General features: G+C 40.3%; 1 protein-coding gene across 2 annotated transcripts in view; it reads left to right on the forward strand.

The window, feature by feature from the left end:
• Positions 1-3,659: 3,659 nt before the first annotated feature.
• si:ch73-22o12.1 (nectin-2) overlaps positions 3,660-26,819 on the forward strand; it is a 357,045-nt gene continuing 333,885 nt past the window's right edge. Inside the window, exon 1 of one of the 2 annotated variants that reach the window (XM_062063882.1) lies at positions 3,660-4,008. In XM_062063882.1, the coding sequence (XP_061919866.1) occupies positions 3,927-4,008 (82 nt within the window). In that variant the 5' untranslated portion in view covers positions 3,660-3,926. The remainder of the gene's footprint in view (positions 4,009-26,819) is intronic. The other variant, XM_062063883.1, reaches the window with a different exon arrangement.

Here is a 26,819-nt window from a genome sequence, read left to right on the forward strand (position 1 = left end):
AAAGTTTCAGTCAATCTATCAATCAATCTTTGCTTGTATTTAGTCAAGTCATTTACAAAGGTAAACATGGAAAGCTACAGGCTGCCAGGAGCTAGCAACTACACAACAGCTAAGCACAAAAGTTAGGCATTCGTAATAATTGTCCTTAATTGAGAAATACCGCAGTCTAAAATGGGATATTTTTCAACACAAACATGTATATAATAACTACAGTTGCATACTATTTACAGATACAAAGTCTCCAAGCAAAAAGATTATTATAGAGCAGTGGTTCTTAACCTGGGTTCGATCGAACCCCAGGGGTTCGGTGAGTCAAGTTCAGGGGTTCCGCGCAGGTCAAGACACACCCGACTCATCGTGTAAATAAAAACTTCTCCCTATCGGCGTATTACGGATACGGCAACAGCTGACTGATTTGCAGGTGTGTAATTTGTTGTGAGTTTATGTACTGTGTTGGTTTTGTTCTTTGAACAAGGTGATGTTCATGCACGGTTCATTTTATGCACCAGTAAAAAAACATGGCAACACTTTAGTATGGGGAACATATTCACCATTAATTAGTTGCTTATTAACATGCAAGTTAGTAACATATTGGCTCTTAACTAGTCATTATTAAGTACTTATTAATGCCTTATTCGGCATGGCCTTGTTATAGCCCTAACCCTCTAACCCTGGCCCCAACCCTAATCCTATCCCGAACCCTAACCCTAACCAAATAACTCTAAATTAAGTCTTTGTTACTTAGAATGTGTTGCCCTAGTGTCCAAAAAACTCTAAATTAAGTCTTTGTTACTTAGAATATGTTCCCCATACTAAAGTGTTACCAAAAACATATACACTACCGTTCAAAAGTTTGGGGTCACCCAAACAATTTTGTGGAATAGCCTTCATTTCCAAGAACAAGAATAGACAGTCGAGTTTCAGATGAAAGTTCTCTTTTTCTGGCCATTTTGAGCGTTTAATTGACCCTACAAATGTGATGCTCCAGAAACTCAATCTGCTCAAAGGAAGGTCAGTTTTGTAGCTTCTGTAACGAGCTAAACTGTTTTCAGATGTGTGAACATGATTGCACAAGGGTTTTCTAATCATCAATTAGCCTTCTGAGCCAATGAGCAAACACATTGTACCATTAGAACACTGGAGTGATAGTTGCTGGAAATGGGCCTCTATACACCTGTGTAGATATTGCACCAAAAACCAGACATTTTCAGCTAGAATAGTCATTTACCACATTAGCAATGTATAGAGTGTATTTCTTTAAAGTTAAGACTAGTTTATCGTTATCTTCATTGAAAAGTACAGTGCTTTTCCTTCAAAAATAAGGACATTTCAATGTGACCCCAAACTTTTGAACGGTAGTGTAATAACTTTGTCTTGAATTTGAAAAAAAGGAGGGTTCGGTGAATGCGCATATGAAACTGGTGGGGTTCGGTACCTCCAACAAGGTTAAGAACCACGGTTATAGAGCAGTGGTTCTCAACCTTTTTTCAGTGATGTACCCCCTGTGAACATTTTTATGATTCAAGTACCCCCTAATAAGAGCAAAGCATTTTTGGTTGAAAAAAAGAGATAAAGAAGTAAAATACAGCACCATGTCATCAGTTTCTGATTTATTAAATTGTATAACAGTGCAAAATTGCTTATTTGTTGTGGTCTTTCTTGAACTATTTGGAAAAAAAGATATAACAATAACTAAAAACTTGTTGAAAAATAAACAAGTGATTCAATTATAAATAAAGATTTCTACACATAGAAGTAATCATCAACTTAAAGTGCCCTCTTTGGGGATTGTAATAAAGATCCATCTGGATTCATGAACTTAAAGGCCTACTGAAAGCCACTACTACCAACCACAAAGTCTGATAGTTTATATATCAATGATGAAATCTTAACATTGCAACACATGCCAATACGGCCGGGTTAACTTATAAAGTGCAATTTTAAAATTCCTGCCACACTTCCGGTTGAAAAACTCCTTTGGATATGATTTATGCGCGTGACGTCACAAAAGCAACGGAAGTGGTTGGACCCCATCGGACCCGATAGAAAAGCCTCTTGTTTTCTTCGACAAAATTCCACAGTATTCTGGACATCTGTGTTGGTGAATCTTTTGCAATTTGTTTAATGAACAATGGAGGCTGCAAAGAAGAACGTTGTAGGTGGGATCGATCGGTGTCTTAGCGGCTAAGTACAATACTTACAGCAACACAACAAGGACTACTTACCCTGATAGCAGACGCCTAGCCGATGCTTGCCGCCAAACCCACGGATGAAGTCCTTCGTCGCGCCGTTGATCGCTGGAACGCAGGTGAGCACGGCTGTTGATGGGAAGATGAGGGCTGGCGGGCGTAGGTGGAGCGCTAATGTTTTATCATAGTTCTGTGAGGTCCGGTTGCTAAGTTGCTAAATTAGCCTTAGCGTCATTAGCAACAGCATTGTTAAGCCTTACCAGGCTGAGAATTTTTAACCGTGTAGTTACATGTACATTGTTTAATAGTATTGTTGATCTTCTGTCTATCCTTCCAGTCAGGGGTTTATTTCTTTTGTTTCTATCTTCATTTGAGAACGATGCTATCACGTTAGCTCAGTAGCTAAGTGTGTCACCGATGTATTGTCTTGGAGATAAAAGTCACTTTAAATGTCCATTTCGCGTTCTCGACTCTCATTTTCAAGAGGATATAGTATCCGAGGTGGTTTAAAATACAAATCCGTGATCCACAAGAGAAAAAGGAGAGTGTGGAATCCAATGAGCCAGCTTGTACCTAAGTTACGGTCAGAGCGAAAAAAGATACGTCCATCACTGCCTCTCAAGTCCTTCACTGTAACGTTCCTCATCTACGAATCTTTCATCCTCGCTCAAATTAATGGGGTAATCGTCACTTTCTCGGTCCGAATCTCTCTCGCTCCATTGTAAACAACGGGGAATTGTGAGGAATATTAGCTCCTGTGACGTCACGCTACTTCCGGTACAGGCAAGGCTTTTTTTTATCAGCGAGCAAAAGTTGCGAACTTTATCGTCGATTTTCTCTACTAAATCCTTTCAGCAAAAATATGGCAATATCGCGAAATGATCAAGTATGACACATAGAATGGATCTGCTATTCCCGTTTAAATATAAAAAAAAAAATTTCAGTAGGCCTTTAATTCTAAACATTTCTTCACAAAAAATAAATCTTTAACATCAATATTTATGGAACATGTCCGCAAAAAATCTATCTGTCAACACTGAATATTGCATTGTTGCATTTCTTTTCACAGTTCTTTTTGACAGACATTTAAAAAAAATCTCACGTACCCCTTGGCATACCTTCAAGTACCCCCATTTGAGAACCACTGTTATAGAGTATCCAGTAACAAACGCGTCCGCATCAATAAACTGTGTCATGAGTTATACACTTTACTTAACAAATGAATGTTTACCATGAATTGATTTACGTGGACCCCGTGGACACCAAACAAGTTGAAAAACTTATTCGGGTGTTACCATTTAGTGGTCAATTGTACGGAATATGTACTGTACTGTGCAATCTACTAATAAATGTTTCAATCAATCAATCAATCAATCGTTCAATCAGTTTTATTGACCTAATTGCTTTTCTGGAAGCGGGACTTGTGACGCCTCCCCGCCCGATGACGTCACCGGCTGGGTAGAACGGACGCCTGGCGCTGAGAGCGGGAGGGACTATTTGTCGGAGCGCAAGCAGCGCGGCAACACACACGTACTCAGAAGAGTGAGTCAACCCCCCCCCAAAAACAGGGGAGAATATTTGACCTGTTTACGGGATTAAACTGAAGAGGACTTTTTGTTGTTGTTGAAAAAACAAAAAGAAAACAAGAATCGGACGCTCGAGGAGGAGTTTTTTTCCCCATCCCACCGTCTGCAACCTCATTAAATCCCCGGCGTATTTCGGAGCGAACGACGGACCATGGCGAGACAAGGTGTCCGAAGTGGACAAGACTGCGCTAAAGTGATGCTTTTGCTGCTCGCCTCGACTCTTGCACAACACGGTAAGAGACGTTTCCGTCAAAGTGATTTATTTGTCTTTTTTTGAAGTGCTCGAAACCGGCACACCTGTCACGGCGGACCGCAACGCGGAAGTCCGACAGGTGCCTCTCGTTTAATGTGTAATTAGTCAAACAGAATAGAATATAGCCACCTTACTTTACTTTGTTGACTATCATGGCGGTGTTGTTCAAACATGTCGTCATTCCTGACGTTTCGGTCCTTTTTTTGACCGGAGTTTCGGTGGGTGACGTAGCGTCCTTTTTTTTAATTTTTTTTTTTAAGGTGTGGCTCCGCGGGGCTGCAAGGTGTCGCCTCCCAGGTGATTGACAGCTGCGTCCTTCACCACCACACGCGCACGCGCACACGCACGTTTTCACACAAACTCTCTCTCACACACACACACACACACACACACACACACACGCACACACACTTAGTCCTTGTCCCGAAAACCACCCCTGCTCCTCGCTTTTCTTTCCACACATCAACCTCAGTTAGTTACAGTTGACTTGAGGGTGAAAAAAGGAGCTGCAAAGTTGCCCTTAATGCACTCAAGAGACTGGCAAGCTATCCATTGTGTGCTGTGTATTTATTAGTTCAGGTGCAACTTTGCTCCCCATAGGGCTGCACTTCTGGAAGCAATCTGTTGAGTGTTTATCAACTAAATTGTTCCAGAGGCCATCTTTGTGACAGGTTAAGAAGAACAAGGTTGGGCGGGACTTGTCCCTTAAGTGTTGTTCTGTTTTGTATAGACCAGTGGTTCTTAACCTTGTTGGAGGTACCGGACCCCACCAGTTTCATATGCGCATTCACCGAACCCTTCTTTAGTGAAAAATAAAATGTTTTTTTTTCTTTCAAATCCAAGACAAATTTATGTTTTTTTTACTTGTGCAGAAAATGAACAAAACCAAGACAGTGCATGAACTCACAACAAATTACACACCTGCAAATCAGTGTGACTTCTGCTGTTGCCCTTCAGGGACCAGTTTAGATATGCGTGGCTTCACCTTGCCAAGTGCCACTCTCATGTCATTTTCACAGCAAAGTCTGTTCCTTTTCTTCGTTTTTATGTCCAGCATCCTCAAAGGATTGCTCGCAAAGACTGGGGGTATCCATAATTCGCCGATAGGGAGAAGTTGTTATTTACACAATGAGTTGGGTGTGTCTTGACCTCCGCGGCGGAGGCTCCGCCGAACCCCTGAGGCCGACTCACCGAACCCCTAGGGTTCGATCGAACCCAGGTTGAGAACCACTGGTATAGACAAAACCGAAAACCAGTGAAGTTGGCACGTTGTGTGAATCGTAAATAAACTGCAAAGACAATATATTTAATGTTCGAACTGAGAAATGGATTTTGATTTTTTTTGCAAATCATTAACTTAGAATTTAATGGTAGCAACACGTTGCAAAAAAGTTGGCACAGGGGCATTTTTACCACTGTTACATGGTCTTTCCTTTTAACACACTCAACTAAACGTTTGGGAACTGAAGTGACCAATTTTTGAAGCTTTTCAGGTGGAATTATTTCCCATTCTTGCTTGATTTACAGCTTAAGTTGTTCAACAGTCCGGGGGTCGCCGTTGTGGTATTTTAGGTTTCATAATGCGCCACACATTTTCAACGGGAGACAGGTCTGGACTACAGGCAGGCCAGTCTAGTACCCGCACTCTTTTACTATGAAGCCACGCTGTTGTAACACACGGCTGGGCATTGTCTTGCTGAAATAAGTAGGGGCGCCCAAAAGTTGGCCCAAAACCTGTATGTATCTTTTCAGCATTAATGGTGCCTTCACAAATGTGTAAGTTACCCATGCTTTGAGCACTAATACACCCCCATAGTCACAGATGCTGGCTTTTGAACTTTGCGCCTATAACAATCCGGATGGTTGTTTTCCTCTTTGGTCCGGAGGACACGACGTCCACAGTTCCCAAAAACAATTTGAAATGTGGACTCGTCAGACCACAGAACACTTTTCCACTTTGCATCAGTCCATCTTAGATGAGCTCGGGCCCAGCATAGCCGGCGGCGTTTCTGGGTGTTGTTGATAAATGGCTTTGGCTTTGCATAGTAGTTTTAACTTGCACTTACAGATGTAGCGACAAACTGTAGTTACTGACAATGGTTTTCTGAAGTGTTCCTGAGCCCATGTGGTGATATACTTTACACACTGATGTCGCTTGTTGATGCAGTACTGCCTGAGGGATCGAAGGTCCCGGGCTTAGTCGCTTATATGCAGTGATTTCTCCAGATTCTCTGAACCTTTTGATGATATTACGGACTGTAGATGGTGAAATCCTTGAATTCCTATATAATATATAAATTATATAAATATATTCTACATATACTACATATACTCTACATTTAAGTGCAGTCAAGAAGGAACATATGCATTATACAGTCTGATGGCTGTCGGTATGAAGGGATTCCTGTGTCGTTCCGTGTTGCATTTTGGGAGTCTGAGCCTTCTACTGAACGTGCTCATTCTCCCCGCAAGGTCCGAGTGTAGTGGGTGGGAGGTGTTGTCCATAATGGCTAGGAGTTTTGCTAGACTTCTCCTCTCTTATTACTTATGACTGATTTATTTACTTAATTCTCATTTTGTTCATTTATATTTTGATTTTATTTTGTGTTGAAAATAAAAATAAAGACATTTAAAAATATTTTTTTAAAGATATTTTTTTCTTGCGGCCCAGCCTCACCCAGACATTGAGTTTGAGACCCCTGCTCTAAATGATAGGAGGGTTTTGCTTTTTTTATGGATCCACAGCAAAAAAAGCACTAGTCAACTGTCCTATATATCAGTGGTCCTCAACCACCGGGCCGCGGCCCGGTACCGGTCCGTTGATCGATTGGTACCGGGCCGCACAAGAAATTAAAAACAACAAAAAAAACATTTTTATATTTTGTATTTTTTTTATTAAATCAACATAAAAAACACAAGATTCACTTACAATTAGTGCACCAACCCAAAAAACCTCCCTCCCCCATTTACACTCATTCACACTCATTCGCACAAAAGGGTTGTTTCTTTCTGTTATTAATATTTCTGGTTCCTACATTATATATCAATATAGATCAATACAGTCTGCAGGGATACAGTCCGTAAGCACACATGATTGTATTTCTTTATGACAACAACTACAACAACAAAATAATAATAATAATAATAATACCACACCACTAGTCAAAGATTCTCAACAGTACTGTACGCTGTATGAAAGGGACGCCTTGCTGTTTGTGAGTACCTATTGCAATTACATGATTTGCCGCCATTTCAATGACCCTTGTTCAGATCAAAATTTCCTTCAAGAAAGTGGAATTGTTTGTCTTCGTTATTATGCAAAAGCTCCCCGGCCGATTTCCATGCCACTCGGTGGAAGCGTGCAGCTTAAACAGAATCCCTCTTTATTCTGCTGATGGACGTGTTTAATACAGGCGCACAACCAGAACGAGTGTGTTTTTCGATGGAATTTGGCGAGAGCGCAGGTGACCCCGGCCACTGAGAGTGATGCAGTCAGTAGAGCAAACATCCATGGCATGCAGATAACTTATTAACATATGAATGTGTGCGCCATGAAACCAGTTGAACATTCTCTCAGCTTCCTCTCCGTCTCGGCTGTTTGTTTTTTGCAGTAATTAGGGCAAGTATGTAGGTTTCTTTTTTGCACACACAGTATTAGAAATATTCACTATTGTCATTGACTGTGCATGCAGGCTTGTGACTTATTCATGCTGTGGACCTTTTTTATGTTCAATTTCATTTTACGGAGCATGAAATGCTCCAAGGGGAGGGAGTAAAGTGTGTACTGAGAGCCGGTGGAATGGGGGACACAAAACAAAAGTCTTTCCATATTTATGAGTGTTGAGCAATGCAAAGCTTAACCAGTACAGGCAGAAACATAGCTTTTTAGTTTTCTTGCATTTAAATCCTTTTAGTTCTTATTTTTCCTCTGTTTTTTCTCTTATGTGCTTTGACATCAACCACTTTACCCTTAGCTCCCCCTTCCCGCCGCCCGTCTAAGCGGGCAAATGACTTGATTGAATTTCGAACCACTTTGAAAAGTTTCATGCTGAATTCAAGGTGAGCTGATAAATTTTTAATGAAGGTGGTTATATGGACTGCTTGCAGGTTGGTTACATCCGAAAATACATACATACTCTTTTTTTCATATATAAGGCGCACCGGTTTAAAGGGTGCATTAAAGGAGTCATTTTATTTTTTTTTTCTAAATTGAAAACACTTCCTCATGGTCTAATAATACATTTACAGATAATCTTCAAACCGCTTTCTGACAGTCACTTTTGCATGCGCCGTTTTGTTGGCGGTCTTATTTACGTGACTCACCTTCGACAGTCTTCTCCCCGTCATCTTTGTTGTAGCGGTGTAGCGTGCAAGGATGGGATTGGAAGAAGTGTCAAAAGATGAAGCTAACTGTTTTAATGACATTCAGACTTTACTTAAATCAATAACGGAGCAGCAGCTTAACACCACTGGAAATGTGTCCGTGAAAAACCATTCAACCCGAACTCTAATAACTACAGTTCCTTGGGTGAATAATGTAAACTCACTACACCGGTATGTTTTAGTGCTTTTAATGGCGAGTTTACTGACAGATATAAGTAAGAACTTTACACTACTTTATATTAGAAATGGCAACAGCGGAGGATGAATGTCCCATTACAAGAAGATAGAGGAAAAAGAAGAAGCTTATCTACTATGGTGTCGCTACGGACTACAAAGGCGGACACGCGCAATTTTTCGGGATTTATGCAGATCCCAAATACAAATCAGCAGGTACCAGGAAGTAAGAAAAAACCATTCAACTCTGTTGTGTGGAGAGAGAGTATGGCCACTTCGTTTTCAGGAGATCTCCTCAGTGATTGGTCAAAAGGCACTCATGTGACTACAGGGTGCCACGTCTGCTACAACTTTGAGCTAATCCTATGTGTCTGCAGCGCTTCTTCGTTAGTTTTTCGGTGTGTAAAAAGGCCCTGTTGTTCAGCATGGGGCTGCTCCCCCCGTGAGAATTGTGGAAAACTTATACAGAATGGGAAGTCAAGGTTCGCCGTCAACACTGGAGAGCCACACACTGTCTTGTGCGAGGTAAACACATAGCATAACGTCTGCGTTTTGTTCGGGAGAGAACACACAGAAGCTAATACAAATAATAACAGAAGATATTAACAAATTAAAGAGATGGTTTGACAACAACAGACTATTGTTGAGTCTCAGTAAAACGAAGATAATGTTATTCGGTAGCTGTAGAAGAGAAAGTCAAACACAAATACAAATAGACAGAGTAGACATTGAAAGAGTAAAATTAACCCCATTTTGGGTGTAATAATTGATGATAGTGGATCAATAAAGTTTGTCTAAGTCTAAAAGCACAAACATGGATCGCACAGTGATTTCAAACCATATGTTGGGGGCAGCCACCACAGTTGACATACTTTACATAAGTCATAATTTCTCTGTGACTATTAGTCCAAATCTAAAAAGGCAAAGAGGGTAATAAGTTATTTATTTGGTCGTTCTGTGTATTTTTTTTTAAACGTTTCTTGTCGTCTGGTGCGTGTTATAGTGCCTGCTGGTCACTAAACACTGCATGAATGGAGCAGCAGAGTGCATCAATTATGACTGCAAAATTATACTTTCACAAAATAAAAGGATGTTTTATTGCAAGTTTATGAGCTGGAGTATGTTCAGAATTATATAAAGACTTAATATTTCAGTTTACAAAACCCAAACCCAGTGAAGTTGGCACGTTGTGTAATTCGTAAATAAAAACTGAATACAATGATTTGCAAAACATTTTCAACTTATATTCAATTGAATAGACTGCAAGGACAAGATATTTAATGTTCAAGCTGAAAAACGTAATTTTTTTTTGCAAATCATGAACTTAGAATTTAATGGCAACAACACTTTGCAAAAAAGTTGGCACAGGGGCAATCCTACTACTGTTACATGGCCTTTCCTTTCCTACATGGCACTCAGTAAACGTTTGGGAACTGAGGAGACCCACCTGTTCCCAATTAGCCTGTTCACCTGTGGGATGTTCCAAATAAGTGTTTGATGAGCATTCCTCAACTTTATCAGTATTTATTGCCACCTTTCCCAACTTCTTTGTCACGTGTTGCTGGCATGAAATTCTAAAGTTAATGATTATTTGCAAAAAAAACCCTGTTTATCAGTTTGAGCATCAAATATGTTGTCTTTGTAGCATATTCAACTGAATATGGGTTGAAAATGATTTGCAAATCATTGTATTCCGTTTATATTTACATCTAACACAATTTCCCAGCTCATATGGAAACGGGGTTTGTACGATTTACACAACGTGCCAACTTCACTGGTTTTGGGGTTTGTATTTCGTCAGGTTAACTAACATCAGAACGACCAAAATTGCATGCTTCCGGACACAGCTGCACACTCCATTGGTAGCAATGATGGCGCCTTTCGTTTAGTTGGCCAAACTCTCTTTATATATGACTATGATTCAACTAAATCGTGAGCGCCTCTACTGGTTGCGACCTAGTATTGCACTCCATTATGCCTCATTGCTTCAATTTCATCATTTTGACAGACTTGCTAATATTATATGAATTGATTATTACATAGAAATGACTTGGTGTGTTGCCAACCACTCAAAGCGAGGGATGGTGCATGTGGGTCAGGAAGGCTTGGCCTATTACCATGGTGATGTTTTTATTGAAGAGGGCTCAGCTTATGTGAGGGGGAGTTTTGGGATTGTGTGTGAGGGAGGGGGTATGGCGGGCATTGTCTTTATGGCTGAGTAAGCTGAATGCGTGTAGGGGGTGGCTGACTGGCCTGAGAAACTGGTGGGCACTCAGGCTCAAGCATAGGGGAGGACTCCGCATCCTTCCCGGTTCTCAATGTGTATCACAACTTCTGAGAGAAAAGTAACACTTTGAATGCAAATTATGGTTACTTCTCTGTTTTGGCGGGCTCAGTTTCAGCTAGGAGGTGATTTAAGCCGGGTGACGCCCCCTCTTTGCCCCCTTCGCGTGGCCACCCACTTCCCATCTTTCCCAATCCATCCCTCCCCCCCCACCTTTTCTGTCTAGTACATCCAGACAAGAGGCCTTGTTCTCATCTTTTTATCCCTCCTATCTTTTACCTTCCTGTCCAGTGCTTTTGTTTGAGTGACATTAGTTATTGGTGTATTCAGAAACCCACCCCCGCACTCAAGGCTACGTTGTTTATGGCAGCAGCAACACGACGGCTAACAGGAGAAAATAGGTTGAGATGCTCTGTCAACATGGCTGAGGGTTTTTTTTGTCAGGCCTTTGCTAAAGGGGTTTTCTTTTTTTACCTCTGTTTTTTACCTTAAATTGTATTGTCTTTATGTTGTGTCCAACTTCCTGGATTGCTGCTTCAGCTCAAGGCCCAATTTAGAACTACAATACTCAAACTTAGGATGCTTTCACGGCTAGAAGTGGGGGATATTAATCGATTTTTAGACTCATCGCAATTCGTACATGGACGATTATAATATCGATTAGTAAACGTTAATAATCTTATCGATTTATTTATTGTAAATAAAGTAATGCAGACAGTTCTAAAATTTGGCGGACTACAGCGAGCCACCTCACCGAGAGATCCGACCACATTTTCATTGTGGGAATAAAAAAAACCCCAATCCATTTGGAATAAGAAACAGTTAAATTAAGTTGCAACTGATCGACGCTTATTTATTGAAACGAAAATAAATGTAAAACTGCATCAATATACATCTCTTTAATTTAGGAAACCAGGGACTGCAGAAGGAAATGAGCTATTTATCTATAGTCTGGTGCAGAACATATCTGTCTTTGAGCTTAAGGTCTTTGTGCATTGTCCCTTCAAAAAAAACCTAAACTAATAAATTAAAGATGCATTAATAATCTATTTTTTAAATTGAATTGTAGCTCCTGAATCGTAATCGAATCGTGAGGTGCCCAAAGATTCCCACCTCTATTCACAGCTTTAGTTAGTTTTCCGAAACAGAAAATTGATTTGTCAACAATCGTGACGTCATCACTTGTGTTTCTCCGGAGGGACGCGAGTCCGCGCGGCCACTCACAGCAATATATATATGTAAAGTGTGGGAGCATTTCCTCTTATTCTTGGTTAAAAAAATAAAAACCTTGCTCATTTTGCAAAGCAGATCTTGTTTTTATGACTTATCTGTAATACGCAAACACTTAAAGCGGGGTAATGTCAGACATCTGCAGGATGCTGTCTCAACTCGTTAAAATAATTAGCTTGTACGTTGTTAGTTAGCATGTGTGATGAAGTTGTGTAGAAAGTAACTATGATTTTAGCCAAAGTCTTACATCTAAACTTTGTCTAAATAAATTCAAGTACTTTTTGAAACAGTGTCAGTTTGCAGTTCAATGAAGAAAGGCACAGTAACAAACCACACACCCACACACCCACACACACCCACACACACCCACACACACGCACACAAAACGTTAGGCACCAATTCCCGGGTATCATACAATACAATCTTTTGGATAACGTTAGGATAATGTTAAGAATGAACCAATGATACAGTTCTTTACATTGATTCTGTTAAATTATTTAAAATGCCAGGAGTCAATAATGTGACAGCTTTTGAAACACATCACAAAATGCTTGATTCTTTTTGAGCAAGTTAGTTTTGGTGTTTTATTGTTTGTTGTTATTGCTATTAACTGTCCTTTTTTCATTAAAAAAAACATTGTTTTTTTTAGCCCTTTGCCTGTCCTTACTTCTAAGTGGACATAAGTTTAGGATTTTTTTTTTTTTTAAACAGCCGAATGAGCAGCATAGTTACAGTATAATTGCATATTTATGAATGAATTTGTCATCGTCGTCGTTGGTAAGCACATGCCTAAAAATATCTCAAGCTAAATTTGAAAGCATATTGCTAAACTAGAGCCACTGAATGTAATTGAATGAAACTCTTTATAGTCTGATTATTTGACTAATTAAGATAGTCAATGACTAGTTGACTAGCAAAAAAGTTATTAATAGCAGCCCTATTTAAGCCTAATTTCCCTCAATCATTACAATCTTGGCTTTGTAACAGAAGAGGCAGGACTAACTTGATTGGTTGCATGTTGACAATGTAAAGATGAGGAGAAGAAGAAGCAGATCAATATTGCGGTTTTAATTTTTTGGTAAACGACTAATCAGCACAAGTACATGGTATACATATCGAAGCGTCCCCACAGAAGTATTGGACAGCATAGGACTTCACAAAAATGGCTAAAATAGCAACAAGACATTATCACCAGGCAAAGATTTCTTGTGACATGCTGCAAAAATGCTAGTTTTAATATCCTCTGCATGACCGGAGCGTTTTACTGTTTAAGGATCTTCCGCAGAAACTTAAATTCAACATGCCTCTTCAATCTTTTCCAATGTCAATAAAAACATTTCATTGTTTATGCAAGGTTATTACAGATGTGAACCAGGTTGCGCATTTGGCAACAGTTTGCAACTTGCAAAATTTGCAACATCAAATAAACGTCTTTGCTCTTATCTATTATAATGTTCTTGCCAAGAAAAACGTAGTTCTTCACTGTGTGTTCTTGTATTTTTTTTTGTCTTTCTGCCTAAATTCCGCAATGATAATGTTGGAGTGTTTCTTGGAAAAGCATAGCCCTTTCTTCTTGGTAAATTGGACACCTGTGATGGTTTGGCGATGCCGTTCCTTTGTGTCTCTGTAGTGCTCGCATTATGAGTCGTAGCTATCTCTCCCAATGATGAGTGATGCTGTGTGAATGCTGTGGCGCTTGCCAAGCCTGGCTGCCCATTCATCATCGCAAGTGTCCCAGAATGAGCATTACACTGGCTCTATTAAGAGGAATGTAATTGATGGATCGCGGGGAGTTTATTATTCTTTTTTTGTCTTAATAAAAGCGGTTACAGGCAAGCGCTTAGTAGCTCATTAGTACCCAGCCTAGCAAAGGCTTTGCACGAGTTTATTTTAGTGCTAATGATTATTAGGCCTTATCATTAGGAGGCGGGTCGAAATGAGCTGTCCTCCCCGCAGCCTTCAGCACCAGTCTGATAAATGTCAGGAGTTTTTTTTTTTTGAAAGGTTGGGTGTGTTTGGTCTCTCTCCTGCTCACAAAGGTTTTCCAAGTAATGTCAGTATTTTTTTCGGGTTTTTAATGTATTTGATGAATAGCCTTTCAATACATGCACTAAACCTTTCTTTTTGTATAGACGCTTCAGCGGCTTCAGTATGTACACGCTCGACCTTTTGGACTCCTATTTTAGTGATAAAGGCGCTTTAGTGAAATGACTTTGCTTTGTGGACTTTTCATTACCTATGACGCAGAGAATTCCTAAAGCTCATTGTTGACTTGGACAGAATATTAGACAGAGTGATGTTCGCTTTAGCCGAACCAAACAAGTGTGAACCCAGCCTTTGTTGTGATATTGAACCACAAACTGGGTTGTACACATCCATGCAGAAAATACATACAGTCGGGGTCAAAAGTTTACATACACTTGTAAAGAACATAATGTCATGGCTGTCTTGAGTTTCCAATAATTTCTACAACTCTTATTTTTTTGTGATAGAGTGATTGGAGCACATAGTTGTTGGTCACAAAAAACATTCATGATGTTTGGTTCTTCTATGAATTTATCATGGGTCTACTGAAAATGTGACCATATCTGCTGGGTCAAAAGTATATATACAGCAATGTTAATATTTGGTTACATGTCCCTTGGCAAGTTTCACTGCGATAAGGCGCTTTTGGTAGCCATCCACAAGCTTAGTCACATTTTCAGTAGACCCATAATAAATTCATAAAAGAACCAAACTTCATGAATGTTTTTTGTGACCAACAAGTATGTGCTCCAATCACTCTATCACAAAAAAAATAAGACTTGTACTTGTATAGCGCTTTTCTACCTTTTTTTTAAGGAACTCAAAGCGCTTTGTCACTATTTCCACATTCACCCATTCACACACACACACATTCACACCCTGATGGCGGGAGACAGCCATGACATGATGTTCTTTACAAATTTTGACCACAACTGTATGTATTTACTGTATGTATGTGTACAACCCAGTTTGTGGTTCAATATCACAACAAAGGCTGGGTTCACACTTGTTTGGTTCGACTAAAACAAACGTCACTCTGTCTAATACTCTCTGTTCTTTACAAGTGTATGTAAACTTTTGACCACGACTGTACATGTCCAGTGATGAATAAGGGAAGTGGAATGACATTCCCGTAATGAGGAGGAACGGTCATGTTGCAAGATGACAAGGAATGTTGTTAGCTTGTCCTTCACTATGTGAATACTGTGACCAAGTATGTGTGTGCTTGTGTGGGTGTATCATTCACATAAGCAACCACGCTATCACCCACAGACATCACTTCTAAGGACGTCCTGTGTTAATCGCTTCCTGCTCGTTTATCCGACTCCGTTTTAAGGGACGCTATTCCAACCAATAGCTTAGTGACAACACACCGCCTAGCTGCTGGGGTCCCCCTTACCCCCCACTGGGATGGTTGTTTTACACTCTGAGGGGGTCGCCAGACTGCTGGAATCGTTCCCGTCAGATCCAAAGTAAAAAAAAACAAAAAAAAACTGTCCTAAGAATTAATGCCAAATGTAATTAAGTCCTGTTGAAGGCTTTCCAAAAACATGACTATGTGATGTTTTTGGAAGAGCTACAGTATCTTACCAAAGTGAATATCGCCTTCACATATCAGCAACCATTTAATTAAATTATCTCAAGGCACAAATTAAACTTGAATGCACTTTTTTAGGCCCCTTTTTCCAATGTAAGGTTATCCAGGGTAAATCCCACATAACCTTATCCGTGTCCACACACAACAATGCCACTGTTTAATACCCCCTCCCCCCTCCGTCTGCCGGCGCAACGCGACCTAGTACGCATGCGTGACAAAAAAATGCGCGTGTCATAGTCACGTATTCTAACCTTGTGTGTTTCAATGTAGACTATTGCCACATTTCTTTTAACAGGAAACCTTGCTTGCTTCACCATCAGCAGCTGTTGGACTATTGTAGTGAATCACACCTGAGCTATTGTACATGAATCATATCTTTAATGGACATGTGAAAGTAAACAATGTTATAAAGAACATTTTACAACAACCAACAATAGGACACTGTGCTTGTAGGCTAAAATTAGCGGTCGTACTTGACGGCCGCAACCACTTCATGGCTTCACAATAGTTATGGAGTACAAAACTAGAGGTTTAGTAATCGCTCGACATACATCGCGGATAATAACTGACCGTCTGCTTTGCCAGTCCAAATGCATTCGCTATTTTTCGTAGTCTTCCCTTGTCCACGGGAGTCCACATTTTCGTTGTCTGTCCTTCAACAAATGACCAAAGTTTTTCACTAAGTAGAATCACAGATGACCTGGACATTCGAAAGTTCTCTTGCCGTTCCTCTGACACAACGCACTCGGTGACAAACATATCCCACCAGGCTGCCGTTCTTCCAGGGCTTATCCAAAACCATTGCTGAGATGTATTGTATCCCAAATAGCTGCAATAGCCGTTTCCTTCTCTTAAGGTATTGATGTGTGATTTCCAAAAGCGCCTGTACATGTACAAGAAGGAAAAACACGAGCATGGCTGGATGACTCACCTCCATCTTTCTAGTGGTTGCCGCCGAGTTACCGCTAGATGACATGAGGCCCTTTTCCACCGCAGGGACCTTTACTAACTTGTGTTTCCACCAAAAACTACCCAGGTAGATTTAGCGTAACAGGAACTTATTTAGGTTCCTTATAGACTAGTTGGACTTTTGGGAGTTGTCAGGAACCTTAATGGGGCGGGCTGTGCTGTCGAACGCTGATTGACTGAAAACATTTGGGCCTTTTCTAAGACTTTGTATTTGTATAAGTTTCAGCTGTGATTTCAGTATGCGAGGACATCTTGTTTATTTCTTATGTCTTGTTTATAATTAATACTTGACAACATAGAGGAAGAAGAATGAAAGGAACTTTTCACTTGCAGTAACTTTTTTGGGGCTTCAGTATGCTGAAGATCATTGGAAAGGTTTTGCACAGTTTTTACTTTGCTGTAGTCTTTAAACTAGTATGCAGTTTCATGTGGTTTATTAATTTTTAAAAACTTAATTTCAATACGCAATGCTCGAGGACTCTTGTAAATGTCTATACAAAGGAATATAAAGTATTCTGCCGGACTTTAAAGCGGTGAGGCGAGCTGCTAACCTGGACTCCGACCTCGTAGTTTGAAGATAGATGAATGGGAAATGAAGGACGAGTGGAACATCAAATATTCACTATATACCGTACTTTGTTACATGCTGTAAAAGTAGTCTGACACGCCATAAAACCAAAATGCTAATGCTAAAAGGCTGACGCTAAATCTGATGCATTTATGTTGTCTCTGGAGATAAACACAGACATGTATACTTTATATATGATTATTTATTTACACCTGAAATGGACCATAAGGATTAGCCCGACCCTTATGAGTTCATCATTTCCTGACGGGACGACTTTTTGACTGTTGGGCACTGTGGACAAAAGGCTGACTTTTTACGTAAAATCCGGTACACTTTGTTTTTAAATCACATAGTTTTGTCTATTATTGCTTTGAATTTCATTTACTCGCACTTAAGTAAAATAAATATGCCCTAATATTGTCTGTTTATTTACATGGTATCGGTGTCAAAATATCCACACGTCCTCAGCCTGATTTGTATAAACTACCCTGAACTGTGAAATGCGGTGGAAACACAAACTATACTTCTACAGGAACCTTTTAGTTACAGGAACTAATGTTTAGGAACTTAAAGTTCCTGAACATTCCTGGCAAAAAGCTTAATGCTGCTCAAATAAATATTGTGTGATGTTTGCTCACTTTCAGTGGATAGCAAATATACAGGTATAGTGCTATAAAAACTACTATTTTGATATCTACAGTATTGGCCCCTGAATATCAGAATCAGAAGTACTTTATTAATCCCAGAGGGGAAATTAAAATTTTCAGCACCATCCCATTTCATTTTTAGTCTACTTTATACCTGCATTATCCTTTCCATCCTTACACTTTCCATCTTTTGTAACTGAGCTACTGTGTGGAACAATTTCCCTTGTGGATCAATAAAGTTTGTCTAAGTCTAAGAGCAGACAAACATTACAGGGAGACAGAACAGGATCGCTGACGGGTCTGCCAATTTCCGGCGCCCCTTACAAAAAAGGTGAGAAACAGGTAAACGCTGGGGAGGGAGGGGCGTTGGGATGAGAAAAAAAAAATTCAGTCTAAGCCTGGGCCCCTGGAGAGGGGGTCCAGACTAAGGCCAAGGAAAAAAACAAACTTATAGCCATAGCACACATAAACATGTGTGTAAGAGGGAAACATCAAACATCGAAGAACACCAGGGACATTAAATACATTAAAAGAGCAGAGCTGATGCAAGCAGTGCCATTTCTACATACAACTACAAAAGTAAAACAACAAAAACCCCTCCAAAATTTTTTACCAATAATATATATTGCGCACACACGATTGCAGCATGCTTAGACAAGCAACCAAACAAAAACATCATTTCAACACCCATATACACTAGTGGCCTCTGCGGTGTTCCACGCCATCGTCTGCTGGGGTGGGGGGAGCGTGGCCAGAGACAGGAGCAGACCCAACAAAGCAACCAAGAGAGCCGACTCCACCCTCGGCTGCCCACTAACTCTCGGCCAGTGTCCAGTCTGCATGGATGAGCGAGGATGCATCTAAAGAGACTGAGGTGTCCGATACATGCTCATTCAGCCAAGATATGTAAATGCTACTGAAATGTGAGTGGTGTGTTTGTAGGAGATACTTTATATCAGTACAGTATACATGAGGGTGTTTCATAATGTAGCCCCACCTCCTACAATATCGCCATAATGGATGTTTTTTAAGAGATTACTATCATCTCCGGTAGTATATCTTGCATGAGAAAGGTTATTAGACACGTGACTTGCTTGTTTTTATGCACACATTTCCACACCATTAGCTGAGACGCCTTCTGCCAAGTGTTCGATTCCTCATGTCGAACTGACCCAGCAATGTGGAGACCATGCGTTAATTCCCGTTGGAGTAACGGCTAACTCCATTTAAAGGCAAACCCCCACTTTAATGAATTAGTAGACCTGAGAGACGTGTTTTTCTGTGACCCTGCAGGGGTAAAAGCGTTGCAGGGGGGTGGGTTGAGGATGTCGACATTTTTAAATCCCACACCGCATCATCTTGGCAAGCACGGATGAAGTAGGATTTGGAAGTAGGTGCGAGGGAGTGATCTGGGAGAGGCCGAGGATGATGGGCTCATTTGTAATTTAGTCGCACCTCCCTCCCCGCGTCTCGCCCTTAAAGCATGAGACTTACATTTAATAGTTCCAAGAACCATCCATTGTGGACTGTATGAAGGACTGTGCACTAACCTTTCCCCCTTTCATTACTCCTGGCCGACCATCATCTCACTCTCTGTCTTTGTCACATTTTTTTCATTTCACAAATTTCTTCCACATGGAACTGAAACACCCTTGACATCGCCCTCAATGTCCCCTTCTTCTTTACTGCACTCATACACACGAGCACGGCCACTCATTAGCAGTCACCTTAATGTGTCTAAATGTAGTCGGCGCGGTGGAAGGTGGTTTGCGCTATTGATCGGGTATTGAATGGTGGATGATGCAGTGCCCCTATGTGATATTGAAAACATTTAAGGCTGCTCTGCGGAAATGGCGGTGCAGCGGAACGTCTTTCTATTCCCTTCCCTATGTCCTGGTTTGTACAATAGGCAGTTTTTGATCCATATTGATTAGGCTAGGACATAATAACTGATTGAATTGAGGCACAATGGAGTGCACTAGTTATTACTACTACTACGACAACCAGCAGAGGCGCTGTTTGACATAAGTCATGGTTCAATTAGGGCTGAGCCAATAAAACGAATTCAATATGTACTGCGATAGACACGTAATCGTAATACATATTGTCGGAAAGAATGAAGCATGGTTGGTTGCATGAACAAAAGCACTTGCGGTCTGGTAAACGTTACATAACAGGAAGTGGTCAGTAAGCAAGGAGAGGGACACGCTACCCAGCCAATCGCGTGACCGTATCAACTATCACGTTTGGTTGCGCCATCTTGCTGTCTCGCTGTTGATTCTCTGCACGGAGTGAGAAGAGAAATTTAAAATGAGTCCTGCAGAAAGCAAACAAAATTGCAGATAGAACAGGAAAATTTACATCGACAGTATGGCGCTTTTTTTGGTAGTTTTTCAAGCGGACTGTGGACCTCTGCGCTCATCTTTTCTTTTCAACCATCGTCCAGGACTGTATGGATTACAAACCCCGTTTCCATATGAGTTGGGAAATTGTGTTAGATGTAAATATAAACGGAATACAATGATTTGCAAATCATTTTCAACCCATATTCAGTTGAATATGCTACAAAGACAACATATTTGAAGTGTTTAAACTGATAAACTTTTTTTTTTTTTTTTTGCAAATAATCATTAACTTTAGAATTTGATGCCAGCAACACGTGACAAACAAGTAGGGAAAGGTGGCAAAATATACTGATAACGTTGAGGAATGCTCATCAAACACTTATTTGGAACATCCCACAGGTGAACAGGCAAATTGGGAACAGGTGGGTGCCATGATTGGGTATAAAAGTAGATTCCATGAAATGCTCAGTCATTCACAAACAAGGATGGGGCGAGGGTCAACACTTTGTCAACAAATGCGTGAGCAAATTGTTGAACAGTTTAAGAAAAACCTTTCTCAACCAGCTATTGCAAGGAATTTAGGGATTTCACCATCTACGGTCCGTAATATCATCAAAGGGTTCAGAGAATCTGGAGAAATCACTGCACGTAAGCAGCTAAACCCGTGACCTTCGATCCCTCAGGCTGTACTGCATCAACAAGCGACATCAGTGTGTAAAGGATATCTATGCAAGGCGAAAACCGTTTATCAACAACACCCAGAAACGCCGTCGGCTTCGCTGGGCCTGAGCTCATCTAAGATGGACTGATACAAAGTGGAAAAGTGTTCTGTGGTCTGACGAGTCCACATTTCAAATTGTTTTTGGAAACTGTGGACATCGTGTCCTCCGGACCAAAGAGGAAAAGAACCATCCGGATTGTTATAGGCGCAAAGTTGAAAAGCCAGCATCTGTGATGGTATGGGGGTGTATTAGTGCCCAAGACATGGGTAACTTACACATCTCTGAAGGCGCCATTAAGGCTGAAAGGTACATACAGGTTTTGGAGCAGCATACTGTATGTTGCCATCCAAGCAACGTTACCATGGACGCCCCTGCTTATTTCAGCAAGACAATGCCTAGCCACGTGTTACATCAACGTGGCTTCATAGTAAAAAAATGCGGGTACTAGACTGGCCTGCCTGTAGTCCAGACCTGTCTCCCATTGAAAATGTGTGGTGCATTATGAAGCCTAAAATACCACAACAGAGACCCCCGGACTGTTGAACAACTTAAGCTGTACATCAAGCAAGAATGGGAAAGAATTCCACCTGAGAAGCTTCAAAAATGTGTCTCCTCAGTTCCCAAACGTTTACTGAGTGTTGTTAAAAGGAAAGGCCATGTAACACAGTGGTGAACATGCCCTTTCCCAACTACTTTGGCACGTGTTGCAGCCATGAAATTCTAAGTTAATTATTATTTGCAAAAAAAAAATAAAGTTTATGAGTTTGAACATCAAATATCTTGTCTTTGTAGTGTATTCAATTGAATATGGGTTGAAAAGGATTTTCAAATCATTGTATTACGTTTATATTTACATCTAACACAATTTCCCAACTCCTATGGAAACAGGGTTTGTAAATAAATAACAAATATGAGAAATGTTGTTATAGACTGTAGTTGTGTTTAGAGACTCGACTTCTGTCCCTCAAAGTCCTCGCCGAAAGAGGCAAGCTTCAGCGAACATGTTACACTTGGTTTGCGCTGCTGATCTAGTTGGACTCGCTCTCCTTAAAAGCCGCCACTGTCCTTTTAATATTTGCACATTTTGCCGATTGCTGTCCGTGGGTATATTTCGGATATATTAAAATATGTTCACATCACAGACATGTTGCCTCCACTGCAGACAATCCTGTGCATATTTCCTACGTCGTCACGACATCCTGTTTTGGCAGTGCTGTTCCGTCAAAAGTATTTTTCCGGCAACAGCATTTTTGTTGCATCACTAGTCAAAAGTGCACAAATAATAGGCTACATATACCCATTTGTACTGTAATGACATGCTGGTGGTAATGTTTTATGTTCGTTTGGTTTTGATTTGATGTTCATTGTTCCCATGATCGCAAACACGCTGTCCGTGCCTAAAAGGGTAATGGCGGAGAATGAGGAAGTGTCTTTGTGTGTTTGGGGAAGCACAGAGACGAACGTGTGTGCACGGGAGCGAATACAGTTGGAATTGGGCCAGTTGTTAGCATAAGATTGCAGAAAAAAATTAAAGATGATGTCAGACTTTGTGTGAGCCACAATCAGTTACATTAAGGAGAAACCTTGTAAATGAACGAATGAGTGCTGTCAGAACAAAGTGCTTCTGTAAGATGTCTATGAATGTTCTCATTCATCCAGGTCGTTGTAATATCTGGGCATTCAATCGATCACAACTAGACTGCTTTTGTAAGGTACGTTTTTGAAACCTTTGTTTTGTTAGCGCAGTCAGAACGGCTGTTGTGCACAGAACTCTTTTTGAGAAGGCTGTAAGTGCACTGCAGTTCTTAGCTTGACAGCTGCTATGTATTTTTTTTTTTATTTCTACATGATGTGTAGAAAAAAAAAAGAAAAAAAAGGAGTGTCTATCAAGTTACGGCTGACACTCTGTCTGTACTTTGATCTTGCATCGTTGGCGTCGTCCAAAACAACACAAGTTTTGTTGAGGGTGTATGGGTTGTTCTGGCTGGCTTTAACTTTGTAGTGTGTTGGCAGACATAGCCGGTGTTTAAAGTCACTAATTGGACATCGTTTAGTCCGGGAGGGGGCAGTTTAGTTTTTTGGGTACGAATAAGTGGTCCCAGACAAACGTTCCTTCTCCTCAAGATGAACACATTTCAGTCATATTTGTCAATTTCCATGATATGCCAGGTTTAACAATTGATTTGGTTTTTATTGGTGATTTCGTCCGTGATTACGTGGAAAACACAGGACACTACATGTGGCTTTGTTTTAACAACACAGTTGTTGTTTCCCAACAGAGTTTGTTTCACAGGCAGACCAACTGAAACTAATGTAGTTCTTGTTCCATTACGGGTCCAATCAGACCGTAACAAGCTAGTTGATGTTGTTTTGTTAAAGCCACTTGGTTGTGGTCCAGTTTCGATAAATTTGCTGCTACAGCAGCCTCCCCACTGATCTCTGCACAGGCTGCTGCTTTTTACAAACTGCATCCTGATGCTGTAGATATTTTATCTATCTCTTCAGAAGAATTTTCAATGTTAGTTTAAAGCCATCGCACACCTGCAAATTTACCCTGCTCGCAAGGTTATTATACACTGCAAATAATTGATGGCTAATAAAACCCTAAGACTTTTATGTCTGTCAGCTCAATTTTCCACTCAGTATCCCTCCAACAACATGTCAGCAGCATCAGCGCAGCCCGACTAAACCCAACTAATAATATACACATGTGCTGCGTCTTCATCGCGTCAGACATTGACAAGGTCATGTCACGATTCACGCTCACCTCGGGGGCGCTGGGCAGGCAAGGCTGGAGCAGGAAATTGAATTTGGTGCGAAAGGAGGCCCGCGTGCAGGTCTTTTGGACATTGTCATGCACACCAACTGCTTCCAATTCACACCTGGCCCGACTGTGCATCCCTGGAGACTGGCAGTGTAAAGTACACCCTGTGATATAAAGAAAAACATAGTTTCCTTTATTTGTATAAGTATATATTTGTGTGTGTGTGCATGCACACGCCTATGTATGTTTAGGTATATATAAATAAACACTGTATATTTTTCGGGAATATACAGTCATGGTCAAAAGTTTACATACACTTGTAAAGAACATAATGTCATGGCTGTCTTGAGTTTTTAATCATTTCTACAACTCTTATTTTTTTGTGATAGAGTGATTGGAGCACATACTTGTTGGTCACAAAAAACATTCATGAAGTTTGGTTCTTTTATGAATTTATTATGGGTCTACTGAAAATGTGACTAAATCTGCTGGGTCAAAAGTATACATACAGCAATGTTAATATTTGGTTACATGTCCCTTGGCAAGTTTCACTGTAATAAGGCACTTTTGGTAGCCATCCACAAGCTTCTGCTTGAATTTTTGACCACTCCTCTTGACAAAATTGGTGCAGTCCAGCTACATTTGTTGGTCTTCTGACATGGACTTGTTTCTTCAGCATTGTCCAGTTCAGTCAGGACTTTGGGAAGGCCATTCTAAAACCTTCATTTTAGCCTGATTTAGCCATTCCTTTACCTCTTTTGACGTGTGTTTGGGGTCATTGTCCTGTTGGAACACTCAACTGCACCCAAGACCCAACCTCCGGGCTGATGATTTTAGGTTGTCCTGAAGAATTTGGAGGTAATCCTCCTTTTTCATTGTAAAGCACCAGTTCTATTGGCAGCAAAACAGGCCCAGAACATAATACTATCACCACCATGCTTGACGGATAGGATTGGTGTTCCTGGGATTAAAGGCCTCACCTTTTCTCCTCCAAACATATTGCTGGGTATTGTGGCCTAACAGCTCAATTGTTGTTTAATCTGACATCACATGGACAAAGATGAGACCTTCTGGAGGAAAGTTTTGTGGTCAGATGAAACAAAACTTGAGGGAATAAGCTCCTGTACCATATCAAAAAATCAAATGACTAATACTGTATATGCACTGTTGCGAACCTATCTACACACTCTATTTACTTTACTATTACACATTCTTTAGCCTTTCCCCCCCTTTTGAAACATAGTATTTTGCGCATCTTTTCAGACATGTTGAATTGAGCAAGTGTAAAGACATGTTTTTTAACATAACTTGTTAGGTAAGTTTGAAATGACCTAAACTATTGCAATTATTACTGACGATACCGTGGCTGCGCCTTCCTTTTTCATGACTTGCATAACACAGTGTCGTCGTCGTCATTGGCCCCTCGAGTCTGGAAACTTTACTATTACACATTCTTTAGCCTTTCCCCCCCTTTTGAAACATAGTATTTTGCGCATCTTTTCAGACATGTTGAATTGAGCAAGTGTAAAGACATGTTTTTTAACATAACTTGTTAGGTAAGTTTGAAATGACCTAAACTATTGCAATTATTACTGACGATACCGTGGCTGCGCCTTCCTTTTTCATGACTTGCATAACACAGTGTCGTCGTCGTCATTGGCCCCTCGAGTCTGGAAATGGCATTTAAATCCTCCTTTAAAGCCAGCAGTAAGGTCAAACAGAGGCAGCAGGTTTATTCAGTTATCTCTGCTGTGTTGTTACCAAGTGGGTGTGTCATAGGGTGGTCTCCTAGCAGAGGGAACTGGGCCTTGGCTTTGTTTGGAGCAATTTGTCTGGAATCTGTTCAGCTGATAAGGCCGCTCTCTCGTTTAGTTTCCTCTACTTTTAACTCGCTTCATTATTTCTGTCCTCTCTACGTCTTTGCATGTCTATTTCCCTAATGCTCAAACTTCTTCTCTGTGTAATATTGGCTGCATAATTGATCCATCTGCTCCCGTAAAGCACTCTCTCTGTTTCTTACTGTATCGCTTTTTCCGTCTCCCTGTTGCTTCCTCCCTCTCTTCTTCTGACTCATCAATCTCTCATCTCTAATTGGAATGTCTGTTGCTGTCCTATCCTCTTGTTGTTTTCCATCCCTCCCTCGCACCCTCAAACTTTCTCTCTTCTTTGCGTCCTCCCACCTCAAGTTATTTTTTAAAACTTTAATAATGATTTGAAATGCATTAATGGAGTGAAATCCTGACTCTCTTTGACCACATGATCAATGATAGCGGTAAGTAGGAAAGTGCTCAGTCAACATAAATGCCACTGATGAATTCCTTGTAAACAGTACGGCATGCAGAGGTAGATACTGCTGCTGAATGATGACCACTCACAATTAGTGTTGTCCCGATACCAATATTTTGGTACCAAAATAATTTAGATACTTTTCGGTACTTTTCTAAAAAAAAAAAAAAAAAAAAAAGGTGGACCACAAAAAATTGCATTATTGGCTTTATTTTAACAAAAAAATCTTAGGGTACATTAAACATATGTTTCTTATTGCCAGTTTGTCCTTAAATAAAATAGTGAACATACGAGACAACTTGTCTTTTAGTAGTAAGTAAGCAAACAAAGGCTCCTAATTTAGCTTGTCATTTTCCATTCTATTTTGTCAACATTATTAGGGACAAGTGGTAGAAAATGAACTATTAATCTACTTGTTCATTTACTGTTAATATCTGCTTACTTTCTCTTTTAACATGTTCTATCTACACTTCTGTTCAAATGTAATAATCACTTATTATTCTGTTGTTTGATACTTTACATTAGTTTTGGATGATACCACAAATTTAGGTATCAATCTGATATCAAGTCATTACAGGATTATATATTGGTCATATTCAAAGTCCTCATGTGTCCAGGGACATATTTCCTGAGTTTATAAACATAGTATCCTTTTTTTAAAAACGAAAGAAGAGGTTGTGATGCCAAAAAATATCGACATAATAATAGTACTATCAACTAGATACGCTACTGTACATTACAGTGGATGTTAGGTGTAGATCCACCAATGGCGTTTGTTTACATTTTGACGGACCGGT

The sequence above is a fragment of the Entelurus aequoreus genome, linkage group LG11, assembly GCF_033978785.1.
Source record: "Entelurus aequoreus isolate RoL-2023_Sb linkage group LG11, RoL_Eaeq_v1.1, whole genome shotgun sequence".
In the NCBI taxonomy this organism is placed as follows: domain Eukaryota; kingdom Metazoa; phylum Chordata; class Actinopteri; order Syngnathiformes; family Syngnathidae; genus Entelurus; species Entelurus aequoreus.